Source organism: Dermacentor silvarum, chromosome 11 (assembly GCF_013339745.2).
Source record: "Dermacentor silvarum isolate Dsil-2018 chromosome 11, BIME_Dsil_1.4, whole genome shotgun sequence".
NCBI classification, from domain to species: domain Eukaryota; kingdom Metazoa; phylum Arthropoda; class Arachnida; order Ixodida; family Ixodidae; genus Dermacentor; species Dermacentor silvarum.
This window is the reverse complement of record NC_051164.1, coordinates 82,981,017-83,001,150: the sequence shown is the minus strand read 5'-3', so window position 1 is coordinate 83,001,150 and position 20,134 is coordinate 82,981,017. Positions and strand designations below refer to the sequence as shown.

General features: G+C 45.0%; 3 protein-coding genes across 3 annotated transcripts; 2 read left to right on the top strand and 1 right to left on the bottom strand.

Moving 5' to 3' along the window:
• The first annotated feature begins 650 nt into the window (after positions 1–650).
• On the top strand, positions 651–1,537 carry LOC119432905 (alpha-crystallin A chain). The gene has a single exon (XM_037700058.2). The coding sequence runs from the start codon at positions 775–777 to the stop codon at positions 1,387–1,389; it is 615 nt and encodes a 204-aa protein (XP_037555986.1). The 5' UTR covers positions 651–774; the 3' UTR covers positions 1,390–1,537.
• Positions 1,538–9,195: 7,658 nt separating this feature from the next.
• Positions 9,196–10,039, bottom strand: LOC119432906 (alpha-crystallin A chain). Its single transcript, XM_037700059.2, has one exon. The coding sequence runs from the start codon at positions 9,929–9,931 to the stop codon at positions 9,326–9,328; it is 606 nt and encodes a 201-aa protein (XP_037555987.1). The 5' UTR covers positions 9,932–10,039; the 3' UTR covers positions 9,196–9,325.
• A 631-nt stretch (positions 10,040–10,670) lies between these two features.
• LOC119432903 (heat shock protein 68) lies at positions 10,671–12,969 on the top strand. Its single transcript, XM_037700057.2, has one exon. It carries the CDS (start codon positions 10,853–10,855, stop codon positions 12,764–12,766), a length of 1,914 nt encoding a protein of 637 aa, XP_037555985.1. The 5' UTR covers positions 10,671–10,852; the 3' UTR covers positions 12,767–12,969.
• Positions 12,970–20,134: the final 7,165 nt, after the last annotated feature.

Sequence of the window (20,134 nt, the reverse complement as noted above, 5' to 3'; positions counted from 1 at the left end):
ACTTCAACCAATCGGAGCAACGTTTGTTAATGACGTCAGGCCAGCCGTTCTGCGATTGGTTGGCCCGTCGTAGAAGCTTCGAGAAAGCTCTCGCGTCGTCTGCTGCTCCTTGCAAAACAATACTAAACAGAAAAACTAGGTATTTGTGATTTTGAATAAGAGAACGAGTTGATAACAGCTCAATAGAGCGCGATAGAAATTTTTTAGCTGTTTCATGTAAAAAAACTCAAAGCAGGGAACATTTTTTGAGACGAATGATCGGCGATACGAAAAACTGAAGCAGACGACAGGAGCCTGTTTCGAGGCGAATAGCAAACACATTTGAATACGGCTAGTTGCCATGGGGTTTGGTCATTAATGGCGTCGAGAATAGGCTTCAACGTCACGTTTTATTTTCAGTGCGTTTTCTTGAAATGAGTTCAAAGCTACGTACATGGCTACGTACGCTCAGTTCCCAGCTCGCCGAAGTGATCGGGATGATACGAGAACATTCGAGAACCTACGCGATCGTTTAGAGGTAGGAGAGAGGCCGTAGGCGAGGCTGTGACGACAAGTGACGTAAGTATCCTCCTCTCTGCCATTCTCGAAATTTCGCGTTCTTTCCGTTGCGACGCCACCGCGCGTATAAATAGCGGAGTCGTCTGCTTCGACTTCAGATTCAGATCAGCTGTGACGCTCGATCGCATTGTGAACTTCCGTTCGCTTTGCTTGTGCCAGTTCTCGTTTGAAAAACCACTGCATTTCTACGAAGTTGCCACTCCAAAGTACTACATCATGGTGCGCCTGATGCTGTACCCGCTCTTCAGCGACGTGGAAGACCTGTTCTCTCCTCTCAATGTTATGGACCAGCTGAGCGACGCGATGCGGTCCGCTGTGCGTCAGGCGGACAGGAAAACGAAGCCGATGACTTCGGATCGCAGTTCGAGCTGCTTTTGTCTCCACGGCTCCGCGCGCTCCGGCAGCCCTCGGAAGCGTGCACTGAACCTCGGTGAAGAGGACACGCGAAGCGACTCGCCAGACGACTCCAAGTTCGTTGTCAACTGCAACGTCCGCGGCTACAATCCCGAAGAGATATCCGTCAAGGCGGTCGACGACTGCATCGAGGTGAGCGCGAATCACGAGGAAGAAAGCGAGGATGGCTACGTGAAGCGCCAGTTCACCCGGCGGTTCACCCTGCCCGAAGGAGTGAAAGCCGAGACCGTCACCTGCGCCCTGTCGTCGTCCGGCGTGCTGGCCATCGAAGCGCCCAAGCCGGAGCCTCCCAGCAAGAAGCCGAGGACGATTCCGATCGCAGTCGAGTCGTCGAAGCCGATCGCGGCGCCGGCCGATCATAAGGATCAGGCTGAAAAACCGGAAGAAGGCACCACCGAAGCTGCACCGGCGTCGTGATCGAAGCTAGAGAACATTCCTGCGTTTTGTATATTGTTGTCATCCTTAGGATCATGTCTTTCCGTTCGTAAAGTGCGTTCAGTACATTCCACAACTCCACCATAACGTATCTTGCGAAGTAAAATAAACGGGTATTTTATCCCAAATTGAGCTAGCGGCGTATTGTTGTTTATTCCGGTGCCTGACCGTAAAGTGGTTGCTTGCGGACAGGCTCCTATGCCTGGGCTTATAGGCCCTCAGCTGCAAAAATTTGCGGAGGGCAGAATCAGCTGCAGCGAGCACTCGATTGCTCTTTCGAAGTGTCAAACGCAGATATGTAGTGACTGCATGCTGCAGTATACTAGCTATAGCCTCCCATCAATTCTCTCGCCAAATTCCAGAGCAATAAATGTTGAAGTGGCAAAGAAGCTAAGCTTTTTTTCAGATTTGGAACTGCAAAAACTTGCGGTTGGCTGTACGACATCGTTCAGTGTCACATTATTGCAAGTAAAATGAATGCATATATCTATATATATCCCAAGTAGTTATTTGTACTCTTGTTTTATTCCTTCCTGCCTGATTGACCTGAATTGTTCCACATGAGCAAGTGTATTTAACGGGTGTGCGAGATATCCCCAAGCAATAATAGACATATTTTCACCAAACATTGGGAAATACTTCTCTTACGGTTTATTTCCACAATTACTCAATGAATCCGCCATCCACAGCAATAACCACTTGAATTCGGCTTCGTAAAGGGCTGCATGCACGGATCAGTTGGTCCTTAGAGATGTTGGCCATTGAGTCAGCAATGGCGGCCTTCAGCGAGTCGTAAATTATGTGGCTGTTGGCCTCTCTCTCAACAACGCCCCAGACATTGTAGTCGAGCGGATTTAAATCTGAAGAACCACAATATGGGAGTGACGTGGTTGTAGAAATTGGCAGCCAGCCTCTCCTGGGTGACGCAGGCGGTGTGGGCGGGAGCATAGCCTTGCTGAAAGACATAAGGTCTTCCTTTCGAAACAGTCTCTATCCAGGGCTTTACAACGGTGGCAAGCACCTCCACGTACGCGGCAGCATTAATGCGGAGTCCTTCTGCAAAATAAAAGTGTAGCAGCATGACGTCACCCTCGTTGCTGACGATGGCTAACACCTTCACAGGTGACTGAAAATTTTGTGTGCATAACTGTAAGCACCTCGAGCATATGTGCAAAGTTACGGCAGGTAACGTTTTGGTCTTGGTCAAAGTTCTTTTCATCTGAAAAAAAAAAACAGAGCATTCCAGGCTCCTCAGGTCTCTTCAGCTTGCTTAGCAAGCGCTTGGACCGGAGCAGACAATTCTTCTGAGTTTTATCGGACATGAATTGCCCCCTCCTCATGACATAAGAACGGTACCTCAAGTCCTCGTGCACAGCAAGCCTGACAGTCGACTCTGCAACTTGAAGCTCATTTATAATGGCCCACATTGACTTCACTGGGTCGTCACTCACGATGACTTGCAGCCGCCGGAGAAAGTCAAGGCTTCTGAAGACCACTGACTGTTGTTTCCTTTTCGCCACAGATGCCACGTCGCCGCCAGAACACATCAGTTCTGTTCGCACCCGTCAGTAAACTTTCTTTCGCACTAACGAGAATGGGTACTCATTTGACACTCAGAAAGTGCAGTGTATAGCATTGTTAATACACCAGCTGCGATGCACAGTAGTTACGGGTTCTTCTGGAGAACAAAAGGTCTGTTTTGATACGAAGCCATCATGGCTGCATTCTGATGGAGGCGGAGTCAAAAAGAGTTTGTGTGTAAAGCTTTTGGTACATAATAAAGAATGTCCAGGTGGTCAAAATTATTTTACACACTCTCCTATGGTGCCACATAGCTCCAGCATTGCTTTGGAACATTAAAATTTGCGAATCAATGTCAATGTGACACAATAATTAACTACAGCATCTGGTACGTGTGACACCATTTTAAGCAACTTTTCCTGATCCTCATACAATCAAACTTCAATATATTGAACACAGATATAATGAAGTAAACCTAAAATGTTTATCTCCAATATAAGCACCATAATATAAGCAAGAGCTTACGCAGACAAGGAATGTGCGGGTAACAGGCTTCTGAGAGCGAGGGCGATTTGGTGTAATGGCGATCCTTCTCCCCTAATGCAACACCTTGCGCACTACTGTGGCAGAAGGTGTTCCCTTTCACCCACCCTGCTCCTTCGAGGCACGCTCGTGACGTTGCGACACAGCCAATGAGAGTTGAGGCCCTATTTTGCTGCTACAGATGCCGGACGCCAGGTTTATTGCTCACCGAGCCATTTGATGCTTTCGCATCAATAAAACTCTCCGTACACTGAAAAAGTACAAGTTGAGAGTCACTTTGAAAGGCAAAGTAGTATCGTAGGGGATTAATAGAGTGAAGTTCTGTTAAGTTGCATTCAAATTGGTGACTGTTCTTCAGGTAGCCACCCATGACAAGGGATACTACAGCCATCAAGGAAGCAATTGTGTGTCACAAAATCAATTCACTAAAGTGCCATAGCAGCCTGAAACATTAATGAGTAGTGTAATCACAGAGTATGATATTTTTGTGTTGACAACAGCTGAAGACATAAATAAGCTCTTAATTTTGCAAAAGCATGTCAAACAGCGGCGACAGCAATCGTGTTGAGGACTACATGCATAATATAGGTGTGTGGTGTCCATGCGTGATGAAATAAATTCATTTTGAAACCAATAGCATTCATTATTTTGGCACAAAAGGATCACAAGGACTACGCACAGCTGGCAAAACGGGACTGAAACAGCCCACCTCTGTACAAGGGCTGAATTTTATCAAGATAAAGAGAAACAAGTGTGGCCCTTACAATGCCAAGTGTGGCCCTTACAATGCCAACTAAACCCCTGCTCCTCGTTAGCCGCCCAGTGTCAAATTTGTTTCCACTACTTCAATATAGGCATCTTGTGAAGAGTATGCTATGCATTCTGAAGGTATCTTTTGAACCAGCTCATTTTTTAATAAGGTTTTACACTACCAGGAATTCGCCAGTGTGATAGAAATACCACACAGACAGGATGCACCAACTTTGTCAATACAAAGTGGATGTGTGTCAACTGCTGCAGAGAAGTCCATGACTCTTGAGCTGTATACATATATGCATTGATATTGCTCATTGCATGAGTAGAGCAACCAAGTGTTACCAGGTTTAAAGAAGTTTGCTAGCACCAGACTGAGTAAAAAAATTATGCTGATCCAAAACTCGCATTGGAATCTATGTGAAGCAAAGGTGTGATGAAGCGTTTAATTAAAAGCTCTACAACTAAATGTGGTGTGTGCAATTGCCAATTTGTTTTCATTTTATTCCATATTTGTGCACTGCGCACTTCTCGACTTTAATGTCATGCAATGTATATGTTTAGGCCTCATACACCTTTCATAATTTATGTTGAAATGCAAATGCCAGTGCAGGTAGATGAGCACTGTGATATGTCGATGCAGCGATGTCACGAACAGTGGCATAATCACAAATTGTTTTCGAGAAGTGGTGGTAGGCAGAGGGGGGCACGCTGCATATTACCAGAGAAATTTCAGTGGGTGCGCGTGCCTGGTGCGCTACCCCCTGGCTATGCCACTGGTCTCGAGTATGAAGCTAGGTGATGTTTGATCCATGTTGATGGAAAAATGGCAAGGAGAGATGTATGCCGAGAGAAGAACATATACGTAATTATACCCCTTGTGTCACAATACAGATATGCACGTACATTTAAGGCTTTTCTACCCTTTGTGTCACACTGGCATCTACCCATTCTAGGGAATTGGCCGGAAATGGGCACAGATGCAGTGGCCCAACAGGGAGGGGTAGGTCAAATATAAAAAATTTCGAGAAAGCTGTTGAATGTTATATATTGTTCCATTATGAGGTCTGTGTGCGTTAGATATACCTAGCTATGAGGTGACATTAAATATGTATGTTTTATGTGGGTCGATTTATTGTTTAATTGTGAACAACACAATCATGTTCCCTAGCATTACTTTGTAGGTCAATATGCAGTGCTTTTATAGACCGGCTTGCCGTGGCTTATGTCTGGTATACTAATGCTTATACTACATACTAATCCACAAGTATATGTTGTGAGATAGTGACCGAGAAACAGAAGGACGTGAAACCTTGGTGGGCTTGGCAAAGGAAGCTTCGCTACTGATTCTGAGAATGTAACAATGTCACGTTGCAGTATCACTTAGCTTATTAAAGCTATACATATGCAGCTTGCAACAATTTTAACAGAATCTATTGACGTATTGATGCCAGTATACTGCATGCATGCGTACATATGGCGCATGTACACCCATGAGCAAAAGTATACGGACCAGGGATTCCGCGATAAAGCTGATTTTTTCAACTGCCTGTGAATGCAACTGGAAATTGAGGACTGCAGTCCAAACTTGGCATTGCGAACTTTCCAGTGTACTCACCAATTTCAGTTTATGCGTGTTAATTACGAAGAAATTCAGCTTTTTCGGCGACCCTGTGGTCCGTATACTTTTGCTCACGGGTATACACACCTGGATTAGTTGCTCTAAATGGCGTTGTACTAGATACTCCACTAACAGTAGATGAGTGAGTGGCAATGACTGATTGATTGCCTCATTTTAACGTCCCAAAGGCTATGCAAATGCCCCAATGGAGCGCTCCGGATTATTTTTGACCACCTGGAGGCTTCATTTATCTTGCACCCATAGATTCGTACACGAGCGTTCTTGCAAACCGCATTCATCAAAATGTGGCCATGATAGCTCGGAATCAAACCTGAGGATTATGCTCAGCAGCACAATTCCACTGATCCATTGCAGTGGGTGAAATAGCAACGCTACGTGGTGCACTTTCTGAGCGCTGGACGAATAAGTACACTAGTATACTGCGATGCAATCTTGATATGCACTGTAGGAATGTAGGAGACGCACACACACATACACAATTCCGTTTCAGGTTCTAAATATTCAATTCCTAAATACCTGACGTATTACTCTGATAATTCTGGAGCTTGTTTGGGTGCAAACCCTTAAGCGCACAGAAGTTCAACCTGTCCATTAGAGACTGTTCAGTGAGTTCACTGTACACCACACTTCTCCCACAGTTTGCACAGTATTCCTACCTGAAAGCTTATTTTCTTTCACTTGGCTTGCTAAAACAAAATATGCCACTGGTGTGCTCTCTACAGCTTGATTTGCTTGAAGTGGTCTTCATGAGTAGTGCATGTACTCTTTTTGTCATCGGAATGGCTGGTGTGGTCATGATGTTTGTGGATGCAGAGAGATTACTTGTGAGGCACAAGCCTCACGAGTATGTGAGTGTTGTCCTTTTTGATCACAAACAACAGTGCCATCCACCTTATTTGACAAGCTGGACAACTGTACATTCTTTGAAGGTAGAATTACTTAACCCTGGTCTTGACCTGTGTTGCATGAGGGGTTTTAAAGGCACTGCTGTGTTTTAAGTGTCTGGACTGTGCAAATGTTGTTGCCAAACTATATGTGCAAGCCCACATAGAAACATAGCAATAAATCTCTTCGCTCCTTATTTTTTGTTTTCCCTTCTTTACCATTTATTCCTAATTTTCTCCTCCATATCCTTTTCAGGTACTGTGAGCACATTTGTGCACGCAAAGGTAGTGCATCAAAATCAAAGGCCATGATTAAAATTATATTTAAAATATGTTGCAAACATCTTGAAGCACTTCTCATTGGACCTGTGCTGCACGTTTGAATAATAATATGTGTGAAGTGTTTTGGTAAGATGAGCTGGAAGGTTGATGTTTGCCCTTCCAGTGTCAGCTTGCCTTCATGTAGTAAGTTCACTTCCTTCATTGTTTTCAAAATCTTTTACATTAGGCATATATTTCAAGTGCCTGGATCTAAGGTGCTTTCCAAGTATCCTAGACACAAAATTGTTTATATTCTATTTGACCTTCCTATAGAAAGTTCTCTCACCGACTCCACATTCTGTAAACTTGAATTAGGAATTTGAATTAGGAATTGAAAATTCGTAATTCATTCTGAAGCTGTACGGTTTTTGTGATTCTGAAGGTACGAGGAATGTAGTGGAACTTAAATTTTGAATGAATAGGATTAATTGGTACTGAAGGGGATATATAAGGTATCAATCTGGAAATTTTCAGTGGTTATAATTATCCTGTAGTAATTACACTAATATAATATAATAACTATAACTATAACAAACACATTGAAATGGAATTCACACATATCAAACGTTTGCGCGTCCGCTTTCCAGAAACTCTGTTTCCTCAGAATTAAAACAAGCACCGGTCGAGGCAAAACAGTTAGCACATTCTTCCTTATTCGACCGAAGCTTGAATATGCAGATATTGTTTGGGATCCGCACACTAAGCTTAACATCGATGCACTCGAGAGGATCCAGCGGAAAGCTATCCGGTTTATTTATTCAAAGTATCAACTAACAGACTCCCCGACCACCGTAATGTGTCAACATGGCATTCAAACGTTGCAGCTTCGGCGCAAAATTCAGAGATTAAAGTTTCTTTTCAGCTGAAGCACAGGAAACTAGCTTTAAATCCAGATGATTACATATCCCCCCTCTTCACCCGAGAAACAAGGCATTGCCACGCTTTGTTCCTTGCCCCTTTCAGTGCCAGAACTAATGCGTTCAAATTTTCTTTTTTTTCCACGCAGGGTAAATGAGTAGAACGTTCGTTCTTCCATCGGCGTGGTTACACAGCATCGAGATAATTGAGCAAATGGTTACATAGGACATAGTGTTTTTTTTCTGCTTTGTTGGTACCTTGTTCCTTTATGTGCTCATTTGTTATTGGGATGTTGTTGCCTTGTTTTTGGTACAGTATTTGGTACCTTTTTACTACCCTGAGTGTATAACCTAACCTAACAATTGGGTCCTTTATTGTAGAGCTTATAGGTGTGTAAACATACCCTGTTTAGATTGTTTTTGTTATCAATCTTTCTACCTTATTTTGTTTTTATTGTTGTTATAGTACTTGGTGTAATTGTATTGATCCATCTGTATTCTATGTACGCGTATACTTGTATTACTTGAATGTATCTACATCCACTCCTGCTAGGGCCTCTTGATAGCCTGCAGTATAAAAAATTTAAAAAATTTGCTACTCACATGCTTGGCCATCACTTGCGAAGTAAGCAAGTCACCATCATATCAATGAAGTTTCTAAAAGTAGACAGTTAAACAAGGGCCTATGTCAAATATATTACTTTGCATTCTACTTCATGCCTCTGAACATGCGACAAAAAACAATATTATTTTGCATGATTGCATATCTCCTTATTGATCATAGAATGTGACCACAAAGGTAACTGGAACATCTATAGGTATTTCATCCCACACTGGTGTTGGAGATTCGTTTCAAGTGGAGACGTCTTGCAAACTCACCAGCTACAGTTCGTAAATTGCGATATTTGCTGCAAAATAACTAATTCAGAAATTAATGAGTGAATTTCACTTAATCAGTTGGATATGTGTTTCGATTTATCGTGCTAGTAATGTCTGCCTCTTGGAATAATCCAGCTCAAGGACGAAAATTATGCTATCTGCCACAGACGATCTTTAAAAATGATCACTGGGCCCGTATTTGAGCCAACAGTTTGAAATTGAGACGATGCAATTCGCTACAAGAAAATTGATCTTTTCTCAAATTATTCACTCCACAAATTTTTTCAGCTGGGTGAGGGCCTATAGCCATTAATTAGGGCGTAGGAGCCTTTCCACCATAGTCAGGCACCGGAATAAACAACAATACGCCGCTAGCTCAATTTGGGATAAAATACCCGTTTATTTTACTTTGCAATATACGTGAGGGTGAAGTTGCAGAATGTATTGGACGCACTTTGCGAACAGAAAGACATGATCCTAAGGATGGCAACAATATACAAAATGCAGGAATGTTCTCTTCACGATGCCGGTGCAGCTTCGGCGGTGCCTTCTTCCGGTTTTTCAGCCTCCTTCTGATCCGCCGCCGCGATCGGCTTCGACGACTCGACTGCGATCGGAATCGTCCTCGGCTTCTTGCTGGGAGGCTCCGGCTTGGGCGCTTCGATGGCCAGCACGCCGGACGACGACAGGGCGCAGGTGACCGTCTCGGCTTTGACTCCTTCGGGCAGGGTGAACCGCCGGGTAAACTGGCGCTTCACGTAGCCGTCCTCGCTCTCTTCCTCGTGCTTCGCGCTCACCTCGATCCAGTCGTCGACCGCCTTGACGGAGATCTCCTCAGGCTTGTAGCCGCGGACGTTGCAGTTCACGACGAACTTGGAGTCGTCCGGTGAATCGCTTCGCGACGTGTCTTCTTCACCGAGGCTCAGCCCACGCTTTCGAGGGCTGCCGGAGTTCGCGGAGCCACGGAGACACAGGCAACTGCGATCCGAAGTCGTCGGCTTCGTTTTCTTGTCCGCCTGACGCACAGCGGACCGCATCGCGTCGCTCAGCTGGTCCAGAACATTGAGAGGAGAGAACAGGTCTTCCACGTCGCTGAAGAGCGGGTACAGCATCAAGCGCACCATGATGTAATACTTTGCAGCAACAATAACCTCGTAGAAATTCACTGGCTTAATCGATGCGAACACAAGTTCGACTCACAACTTGACCGAACGTCAGAGCTGATCTGAATCTGAAGTCGAGCAGACGACGCTGCTATTTATACGCGCGGTAGCGTCGCAACGGAAAGAACGCGAAATTTCGAGAATGGCAGAGAGGAGGATACTTACGTCACTTGTCGTCACCGCCTTTTACAGCCTCTCTCCCACCTCTAAACGATCGCGTAGGTTCTCGAATATTCTCGCATCATCCCGATCGCCTTCGGCGAGCTGGTAACTGAGCGTACGTAGCTTTGAACTGCTTTCAACAAAACACACTGAAAATAAAACTTGGAAATGAAACCCGTCCTCGACGGCATTAATGACCTAACCACATGGCAACGAGCCGTATTCAAATATATAGTGCTTCTTCGATTTTGCAATTCTTGCTATGTTTGCTATTCGCCTCGGAACAGGCTCCTGTCGTCTGCTTCAGTTTTTCATATCGCCGATCATTCGTCTCAAAAAATGTTCCCTGCTTCGAGTGTTGAACATGAAACAGGCTAAAAAAAATTCCTATCAGGTTATACTGAGCAGTTATAAACTGATTTTGTTATGCAATATCGCAAATAACTGCTTTTTCTGTTTTGTTTCGCAAGGAGCAGCAGACGACGCGAGAGCTTTCTCGAAGTTTCCACGTGCGGCCGACCAATCGCAGAGCGGCTGGCCTGACGTCACCAACAAACGTTGCTCCGATTGGTTGAAGTGGCTCGCGAAGCTTCTGGGAGTTTCTAGAAAAGCGCGCGAACGGTATAAATCGCGCGCCGATGGAGCTCTCGTCAGACTTGTGACTTGAATCACGAGAGCAACTGTTCTGAATCAGAACGCAACTTACACAACGCACTCATCATGCCTAGCCGCATGCAGTCAGACGTCCCAGCCATCGGGATCGACCTGGGCACCACGTATTCCTGCGTGGGCGTCTTCCAACACGGCCGCGTCGAGATCATCGCCAACGATCAAGGCAATCGCACGACGCCGAGCTACGTTGCCTTCACGGACACGGAGCGGCTGATCGGCGATGCAGCCAAGGCACAGACGGCCATGAACCCCGAGAACACGGTGTTCGATGCCAAGAGACTGATCGGGCGTCGTTACGACGACCCCAAGATCCAAGACGATATCCGGCACTGGCCCTTCAAGGTGGAGAACGATGGAGGCAAGCCGAAGATCAGCGTCGAGTTCAAGGGCGAGCGCAAGCGTTTCAACCCGGAGGAGATCAGCGCCATGGTTTTGACCAAGATGAAGGAGACTGCCGAGGCGTATTTGGGAAAGAAGGTGAGCGACGCCGTCATCACGGTGCCAGCTTACTTCAATGATTCACAGAGGCAGGCCACGAAAGACGCTGGCGCTATCGCTGGTCTCAACGTGCTGCGTATCATCAATGAACCCACGGCAGCTGCGCTAGCCTATGGCCTCGATAAGAACTTGCGTGGAGAGAAGAACGTCCTCATCTTCGATCTGGGTGGCGGCACCTTCGACGTTTCTGTGCTGACCATCGACGAGGGCTCCATGTTCGAAGTCCGCTCCACGGCAGGTGACACGCACCTGGGAGGTGAAGATTTCGACAACCGGATGGTGGAGCACTTCGTGCAGGAATTCAAGCGGAAGCACCGCAAGGACCTCAGGGTGAACCCTCGAGCTCTTCGAAGACTGCGCACCGCTTGCGAGCGCGCCAAGAGGACGCTGTCAAGTTCCGCCGAAGCGAGCATCGAGATCGACGCGCTCTTCGAAGGCGTCGACTTCTACAGCAAGATCACCCGCGCCAGGTTCGAGGAGCTTTGCATGGACCTGTTCCGCAGCACACTCGAACCCGTGGAGCGAGCGCTTCGCGACGCCAAGATGGACAAGTCGCAGATCCACGACGTCGTGCTCGTCGGCGGCTCTACTCGAATCCCCAAGGTGCAGAAGCTGCTCAAGGACTTTTTCAACGGCAAGGAACTCTCCATGGGCATCAACCCGGACGAAGCAGTGGCATACGGTGCCGCGGTGCAGGCAGCCGTTCTCAGCGGCGACTCGAGCGACTCCATCCGCGACGTGCTGCTGGTTGACGTGGCGCCGCTGTCGTTGGGCATCGAAACAGCGGGTGGGGTCATGACCCGCATCGTGGAGCGCAACTCCCGCATTCCGTGCAAGACGTCGCAGACATTCACCACGTATTCGGACAATCAACCTGCGGTCACCATCCAAGTTTACGAAGGTGAACGTGCCCTGACGAAAGACAACCACCTGCTGGGAACTTTTAACTTGAATGGCATTCCACCAGCACCTAGAGGAGTTCCGCAGATCGAAGTCACCTTCGACATGGACGCCAATGGCATCCTGCAGGTCTCGGCCCGAGACAAGAGCACTGGCAAGCAGGAGAGCATCCGCATCACCAATGACAAGGGTCGACTCTCCAAGGAAGATATTGAACGCATGCTTGCCGAGGCCGAAAAGTTCAAGCAGGAAGATGAGGCACAGCGCGAGAGAGTGGCTGCCAGGAACTCACTAGAGTCTTACGTCTATGGGGTCAAGCAGGCTGTCGAAGAAGCTGGCGACAAGCTGCCATCGGCGGAGAAGGACTCTGTGCTGTCCAAGTGCCGCCAGGCCATCTCCTGGATCGATGGCAACAGCCTGGCTGAAAAGGAGGAGTATGAGCATCGCCTCAAGGAGCTTCAACAGGCTTGCATGCCAATCATGAGCAAGCTGCACCAACCACAAGGACCAAAGCACGGGTCAGCAGCACACCATGCTGGGCCGACTGTTGAGGAAGTGGACTGAATCAAGAACAGAAGTTAGCTAGTGGACTTGTAAATACCTTGTACATACCTAGTCATTTCATCGTTCCTTTCATCTGGTGTTTGAGTGAACACAATTTTCTGTGATAACTCTGTGATGCATTTAATGAACAACTGGTTATCATTATATTCAATGTATTGTCCCTTTCTTGTGGTGTTTGAATAAACCGCCTTTTGGTTACATGATATTTGCATCTTTCCTTCTTCCGAAAGATGGAGGCCATTGCCCTCTCTTTCGACCATGTCGCTGAATGGCAAATTATCGCAGTATGCGAAGACAATCCAGCTAATTGGTGCACAGTCGTGGTGGTTTCAAATGGCCACTGAGGCCATTTGAAACCACTAGAGCTGTGTGACGCGTACTATTGTTTAGGGTTGCACAGACAGCACAGGTAAGTGCTATAGTAGAGTATATAATTTGCACTCGGAAGAGTAATATAATGCGATTCCTGAATATTTTATTCATCTATTTAGACCAGCTCCGCTTGTTCTGGGGTGGCAGTTCTGTTCAAGCGGGGAAACAGATATAGAAAAAAAAATTGTGTTGCCGTATTTTGATCTAAATTTACTGCACGAACCACATGGACTCAACTGTACTGAAGCCATGCTATCCCCTTCAGGTGCCGATTCTTTCAATTGAAAATTATGCATCGCCACATTTCTTCCATCTTCAACATCATCAAAAGTGTACTGCTGCAGAACATTTTAAAAGTTTAGATTCTTCGATGAGTTTTGCTAAGTTTACAAACACGAATGCTGGGGAGACCTCTCCACACGAACGTCAGCTATGCTTGGAAGGCACATATTGAGCCGCTTGAGCAATATGCCTGATCTAAAACATTGTGAAAAACAATGAAAGAAGCAAAACCGGCCAGATGACATGCTGACGCCTTAATGGAAACATGCATCCATCTACCTTCCAACTCGTGTGCCAAAACACTATTGCCATATTATATAAACTTGCAGCACTGTAAGAAAGGAAGTGTTTGAAAATGTCCATGACAGGTTTTAGATATAATTATATTCACGAGTACTTTTGTGCATTATCTTGACATCTGCAATTGCACACACAGTGCTTGGGAGGGCATTGTACGGAATTCGTGTTGTCAGTTCTAAAGAGACCGACGCCAGTTTCCTTCAATGCTTGTCGCTTGCTCACCTTTGCAAAAGAATAGAATGATGGGCGAGATGGATTCAGTAGCGCGACAGCGAGGGCAAAGAAGCCGTGAACTGAACACGGGGTTCATAAAGGCCGCAATTCCTCGCACCTTAGTATTGGGGTGCAATGAGTACAGGGACATGGTTGGAACCGTTTCAACAACATGGCATATCGCCTGCCCATACACCTTGCCGACACACCTATACCAGACACATATATCGCTTCCTTCGGATCCCCCCACTCCTCTCCAAGCACTAAAATCTATAGCCTCTGACGAGACACGTGCGCCTTCATTCGCCCGTTTGCCTGCTTTCTTGCCCGTAACCTCACCCGGACGCAAGAAGTATCTCGTCGGAGGCCAATTTGGGCTGGAGTTACCCTTGCACCATCGGTAGCCTTTGCTTAGGGATCAACAAAAGTCGACCACGGAACGTGCCCAAAGTGCTCGTCCCCTGTGACAACGTCAGATGATCGACACCATCTGCTTTCGATGCGTTGGGTGATGGACAATGAGATAGCAGTGCTACAGCTATTGCACGATGCCGAGTTGGAAGCTTTTCTTTAAATTTCTTTTATTCTTTACGCTTCGCGGCAAATCCTCTCGAAAAAACCAAGTTAACGTACTTACATGATTTCGCCGTCTCGCGGCAAATCACATGTAGTCCACAGTGACCGTTGTATCAACACGTGTGCCTGCAGGCGCATCAGCCACAGAACACCTACGCCCATCAGCATTCTCTCACACCCTTAGTTCTAAACTTTCACCTAGCTGGTCACATATTCTCGCACATGCGGGTGCACCGCCATACTAATTGGCACTGCAGTATTCTGTTGAGACATAGTGACACACTTGCATATGTAATGTATGCGTTGTCAATGTCTCGCAAGTTTTCGACAGTAAAAAAGTTCATCATGAAAACCAATAACTAACACACAGAGGAAGAAGAATTGCATTGATGGGGTATATCAAAAGCCTTGTAGTGTAATCAGGACGTACCTATTTGCCTATTGACGTGTCCCGCAATTGGTGTGTGCCGGAAACCGATTCTGCATAGATTTCCTACGCGCATTTTCAAGTGCGAACCGTCTGCCGATTCAAATCTGGTGCCACAGCGATAGCATGCTGTGACTCGCAGCTGGCAAAAGGACACACTGCCTCAGAGGCCCACAAAAGGCACACAAAAAAAAAAGGCTATACTATTCTAAAAATACTGTTATGCTTCAGAGTTGTATTGAAGTGAAACTATGTGACTATTGTATCTCAGTAGCGCACCGCCGGTGCTGCTTCAGAATGAATTAACAATTTTAAATTCTTCGATGAGTTTTCTCAAATTTGCAGAATGTGGAGTCGGTGCGAGAACTCTCTATAGGAAGGTCAAATAGAATATAAACAATTTCATCTCTAGGATATACTTGGAAAGCACCTTAGATCCAGACACTTGAAATATATGCCTAATGTAAAAGATTTTGAAAACAATGAAGGAAGTGAACTGACTACATGAAGGCAAGCTGACACTGGAAGGGCAAACATCAACCTTCCAGCTCATCTTAAAAAAACACTTCACACTTATTATTCAAACGTGCCGCACAGGTCCAATGAGAAGTGCTTCAAGATGTTTGCAGCATATTTTAAATATAATTTTAATCATGGCCTATGATTTTGATGCACTACCTTTGCGTGCACAATTGTGCTCACAGCACCTGAAGGGGATATGGAGGAGCAAATTAGGAATAAATGGTAAAGAAGGGAGAACGAAAAATAAGGAGTGAAGAGATTTATTGCTATGTTTCTATGTGGGCTTGCACGTATAGTTTGGCAACAACATTTGCACAGTCCAGACACTTAAAACATAGCAGTGCCTTTAAAACCCCTCATGCAACACAGGTCAAGACCAGGGTTAAGTAATTCTACCTTCAAAGAATGTACAGTTGTCCAGCTTGTCAAATAAGGTGGATGGCACTGTTGTTTGTGATCAAAAAGGACAACACTCACATACTTGTGAGGCTTGTGCCTCACAAGTAATCTCTCTGCATCCATAAACATCATGACCACACCAGCCATTCCGATGAGAAAAAGAGTACATGCACTCATGAAGACCACTTCAAGCAAATCAAGCTGTAGACAGCACACCAGTGGTATATTTTGTTTTAGCAAGCCAAGTGAAAGAAAATAAGCTTGCAGGTAGGAATACTGTGCAAACTGTGGGAGCAGTGTGGTGTACAGTGAACTCACTGAACAGTCTCTAATGGACAGGTTGAACTTCTGTGTGCTTAACGGTTTGCACCCAAACAAGCTCCAGAATTATCAGAGTAATACGTCATGTATTTAGGAATTGAATATTTAGAACCTGAACCTGAACTGTGTGTATGTGTGTCTCCTACATTCCTACAGTGCATATCAATATTGCATTGCAGTATAGTGTACCTATTCATGCAGCGCTCAGAAAGTGCACCAAGTAGCTTTGCTATTTCACCCACTGCAATGGATCAGTGGAATTGTGCTGCTGAGCACAAGCCCCCAGGTTTGATTCCGAGCTATCATGGCCACATTTTGATGAATGCGGTTTGCAAGAACACTCGTGTACAAATCTATGGGTGCAGGATAAATGAAGCCTCCAGGTGGTCAAAAATGATCCAGAGCGCTCCATTGGGACATTTGCATAGCCTTTGGGACGTTAAAATGAGGCAATCAATCAGTCATTGCCACTCGCTCATCTACTGTTAGTGGAGTGTCTAGTACAACACCATTTAGAGCAACTATTCCAGGTGTGTTCACCCGTGAGCAAAAGTATACGGACCACAGGGTGGCCGAAAAAGCTGAATTTCTTCGTAATTAACACGCATAAACTGAAATTGGTGAGTACACTGGAAAGTTCGCTATGCCAAGTTTGGACTGCAGTCCTCAATTTCCAGTTGCGTTCACAGGCAGTTGAAAAAATCAGCTTTATCGCGGAATCCCTGGTCCGTATACTTTTGCTCATGGGTGTACATGCGCTATATGTACGCATGCATGCAGTATACTGGCATCAATACGTCAATAGATTCTGCTGAAATTGTTGCAAGCTGCATATGTATAGCTTTAATAAGCTAAGTGATACTGCAACGTGACATTGTTACATTCTCAGAATTAGTAGCAAAGCTTCCTTTGCCAAGCCCACCAAGGTTTCACGTCCTTCTGTTTCGCGGTCACTATCTCACCGCATATACTTCTGGATTAGTATGTAGTATAAGCATATGCATACCAGACATAAGCCACGGCAAGCCGGTCTATAAAAGCACTGCATATCGACCTACAAAGTAATGCCAGGGAGCATGATTCTGTTGTTCACAATTAAACAATAATGCGACCCACATAAAACATACATATTTAATGTCACCTCATAGCTAGGTATATCTAACGCACACAGACCTCATAATGGAATAATATATAATATTCAACAGCTTTCTCGAAATTTTTTATATTTGACCTACCCCTCCCTATTGGGCGACTGCATCAGTGCCCATTTCCAGCCAATTCCCTAGAATGGGTAGATGCCAGTGTAACACAAAGGGTAGAGAAGCCTTAAATGTATCTGCATATCTGTATTGTGACACAAGGGGTATAATTACGTATATGTTCTTCTCTCTGCATACATCTCTCCTTGCCATTCTTCCAACAACATGGATCAAATATCGCCTAGCTTCATATTCGCGACCAGTGGCATAGCCAGGGGGTAGCACACCAGGCACGTGCACCCACTGAAATTTCTCGGCAATATGCAGCGTGTGACCCCGCCCCCCCCTCGAAAACAATTTGTGATTATGCCACTGTTCGTGACATCGCTGCATCGACATCTCACAGTGCACTGGCATTTGCATTTCAACATAAATTGCGAAAAGTGTTTGGGGCATAAATGTACACATTGCAGGACATTAAAGTCATGAACTGCAGTGCACAAACATTGAATAAAATGAAAAAAACATTTGACAATTGCACACACCACATTTAGTTGTATAGCTTTTAATTAAATGCTTCGTGACAGCTTTGCTTCATATAGATTCCAACGCGAGTTTTGGATCAGCATAATTTTTTTACTCAGTCTGGAGTTAGCAAACATCTTCAAACTTGGTAACACTAGGTTGCTCTACTCATGCAATGAGTAATATCAATGCATATATGTAGCTCAAGAGTCATGGACGTCTCTGCAGCAGTTGACACACATCCACTGTGTATTAACAAAGTTGGTGCATCCTGTGTGTGTGGTAATTCTATCACACTGGCGAATTCATGCGAGGCTCAGCTTATTAAAAAATTATCTGGTGCAAAAGATACCATCAGAATTCATGGCATATTCTTCACAAGATGCCTATATTGAAGTGGTGGAAACATATTTGATACTGGGAGTTAAGGAGGGTGGGGTTGGGGGTGCAAGGTTGCAGTTATTTCTTTTTATCGTGACAAAATGCAGCACTTGTACGGACGTAGGCCATTTAAGTCCAGTTTTGCCAGCTGTGCGTAATCCTCGTGAACCTTTTGCACCAAAATAATGAACGCTATTGGTTTCAAAATGCATTTACTTCTTCAAGCATGGACAGCACACACCTATATTACGCATGAAGTCCTCAACACGATTGCTGTTGCCGCTGTTTAGGCTCAATTTGGCAGTACACTCATGCACGCAAATGAAACACAAAGCAAATGACATGCTTTTGCAAAATTAAGAGCTTATTTGTGTCTTCAGCTGTTGTCAAACAAAAATATCATACTCTGTGATTACACTACTCATTAGTGTTTCAGGCTGCTATGGCCATTTTAGTGAATTGATTTTGCGACACACAATTGTTTCCTTGATGGCTGTAGTATCCGTTGTCATGGGTGGCTACCTGAAGAACAACAGTCACCAATTTGAATGCAACTTAACAGAACTTCACTCTATTAATCCCTTATGATACATCTTTGCCTCTCAAAGTGGCTCTGAACTTGTACTTTTTCAGTGTACAGAGAGTTTTATTGATGCGAAAGCATCAAATGGCACAGTGAGCAAAAAACCTGGCGTCCGGCGTCTGTAGCAGGCAAAATGGGTGCCTCATTTCCCATTGGCTGTGACGCCACATCACGAGCACGCCTCGAAGGAGCAGGGTGGATGAAAGGGAACACCTTCTGCCGCAGTAGCGCACCAGGTGTTGCATTAGGCGAGAGGGATCGCCATGACGCTAAATCGCCCTCGCTCTCGGAAGCCTGTTATCCGCACATTCCTTGTCCTGCGCAAGCTCTTGCTCTCGCCTGCATTCTAACTGCACCTCAGTAAGGCCAAATCATAATGCACCAAGTGTCTCAACCACTCGGGGGCAAGCGAGGTGTTCATAACTTGAAGGACCGCTCAGTGGCGTTCAATCGGACATTAATACTTCCGCATTCGAAACTCATAAGTACTTGGGTGCTCTAGAATTTTTATCAATAACAGAATTTTTAAAAAGCGCCCGTGGCAGGTAGCCCAATTTTACTCCTTGAACTGGATTACTTTCTGAGGCTGATAATCTTTGCAGGATAAATCAAAATAAATATTTGACTAATTAGCAAGGTTTTGTTATTAACTGTTATGCTAACAACTTTACAGTACATATTGCAATCTACGAATTGTAGCTGGTGACTTCTAAAGTCATATCTACTTAGAACAAATTCTGAGATAGATACCAGGTTCGAGATAGGCGTTTGCAAAGTTTGCAACAAAATGCATTGGTGTCCCAGTCGTTTTGGAGTTACAATAGATAAAATGGACGCTTGGATAAAAAAGTAAATGGAACAATAGTGCATTTTTACCCCAAATTCCACTGCACCCAACTCAATACTGGTGCTTGTTTCACAATTATTTCTTATCGAATCTGCCTTGTGAATTCACTGGCTTCAATTCGTGAATTGCATAATATGCACTAAAGTAATCGTTTAAAAATTGAGTAGTGAAATTTGGTTGAATAGCCAATTATGCATTTGATTTCCAGTGTATATAAGTAATGTTGGCCTCTGAGTAATCTAGCTCAATAAGTAGATTTCGGCTATATGCCAAAGGCGATTTATAAAAATTCTGTCACCGTTAAAATAAAACACCCGGTATGTGTAGTTATGTCCCAGCCTGCTTTTACTTATGTCCTCCTATTTTCTTAACGTCTCTTTTATTGTAACTTTCCTCTCCCCTTTATATATATATATCAGTG

Bases quoted from the DNA above. Each gene is read 5' to 3' on its own strand.
- LOC119432905 (XM_037700058.2), top strand. From the start codon at position 775: ATGGTGCGCCTGATGCTGTACCCGCTCTTCAGCGACGTGGAAGACCTG.
- LOC119432906 (XM_037700059.2), bottom strand. From the start codon at position 9,931: ATGGTGCGCTTGATGCTGTACCCGCTCTTCAGCGACGTGGAAGACCTG.
- LOC119432903 (XM_037700057.2), top strand. From the start codon at position 10,853: ATGCCTAGCCGCATGCAGTCAGACGTCCCAGCCATCGGGATCGACCTG.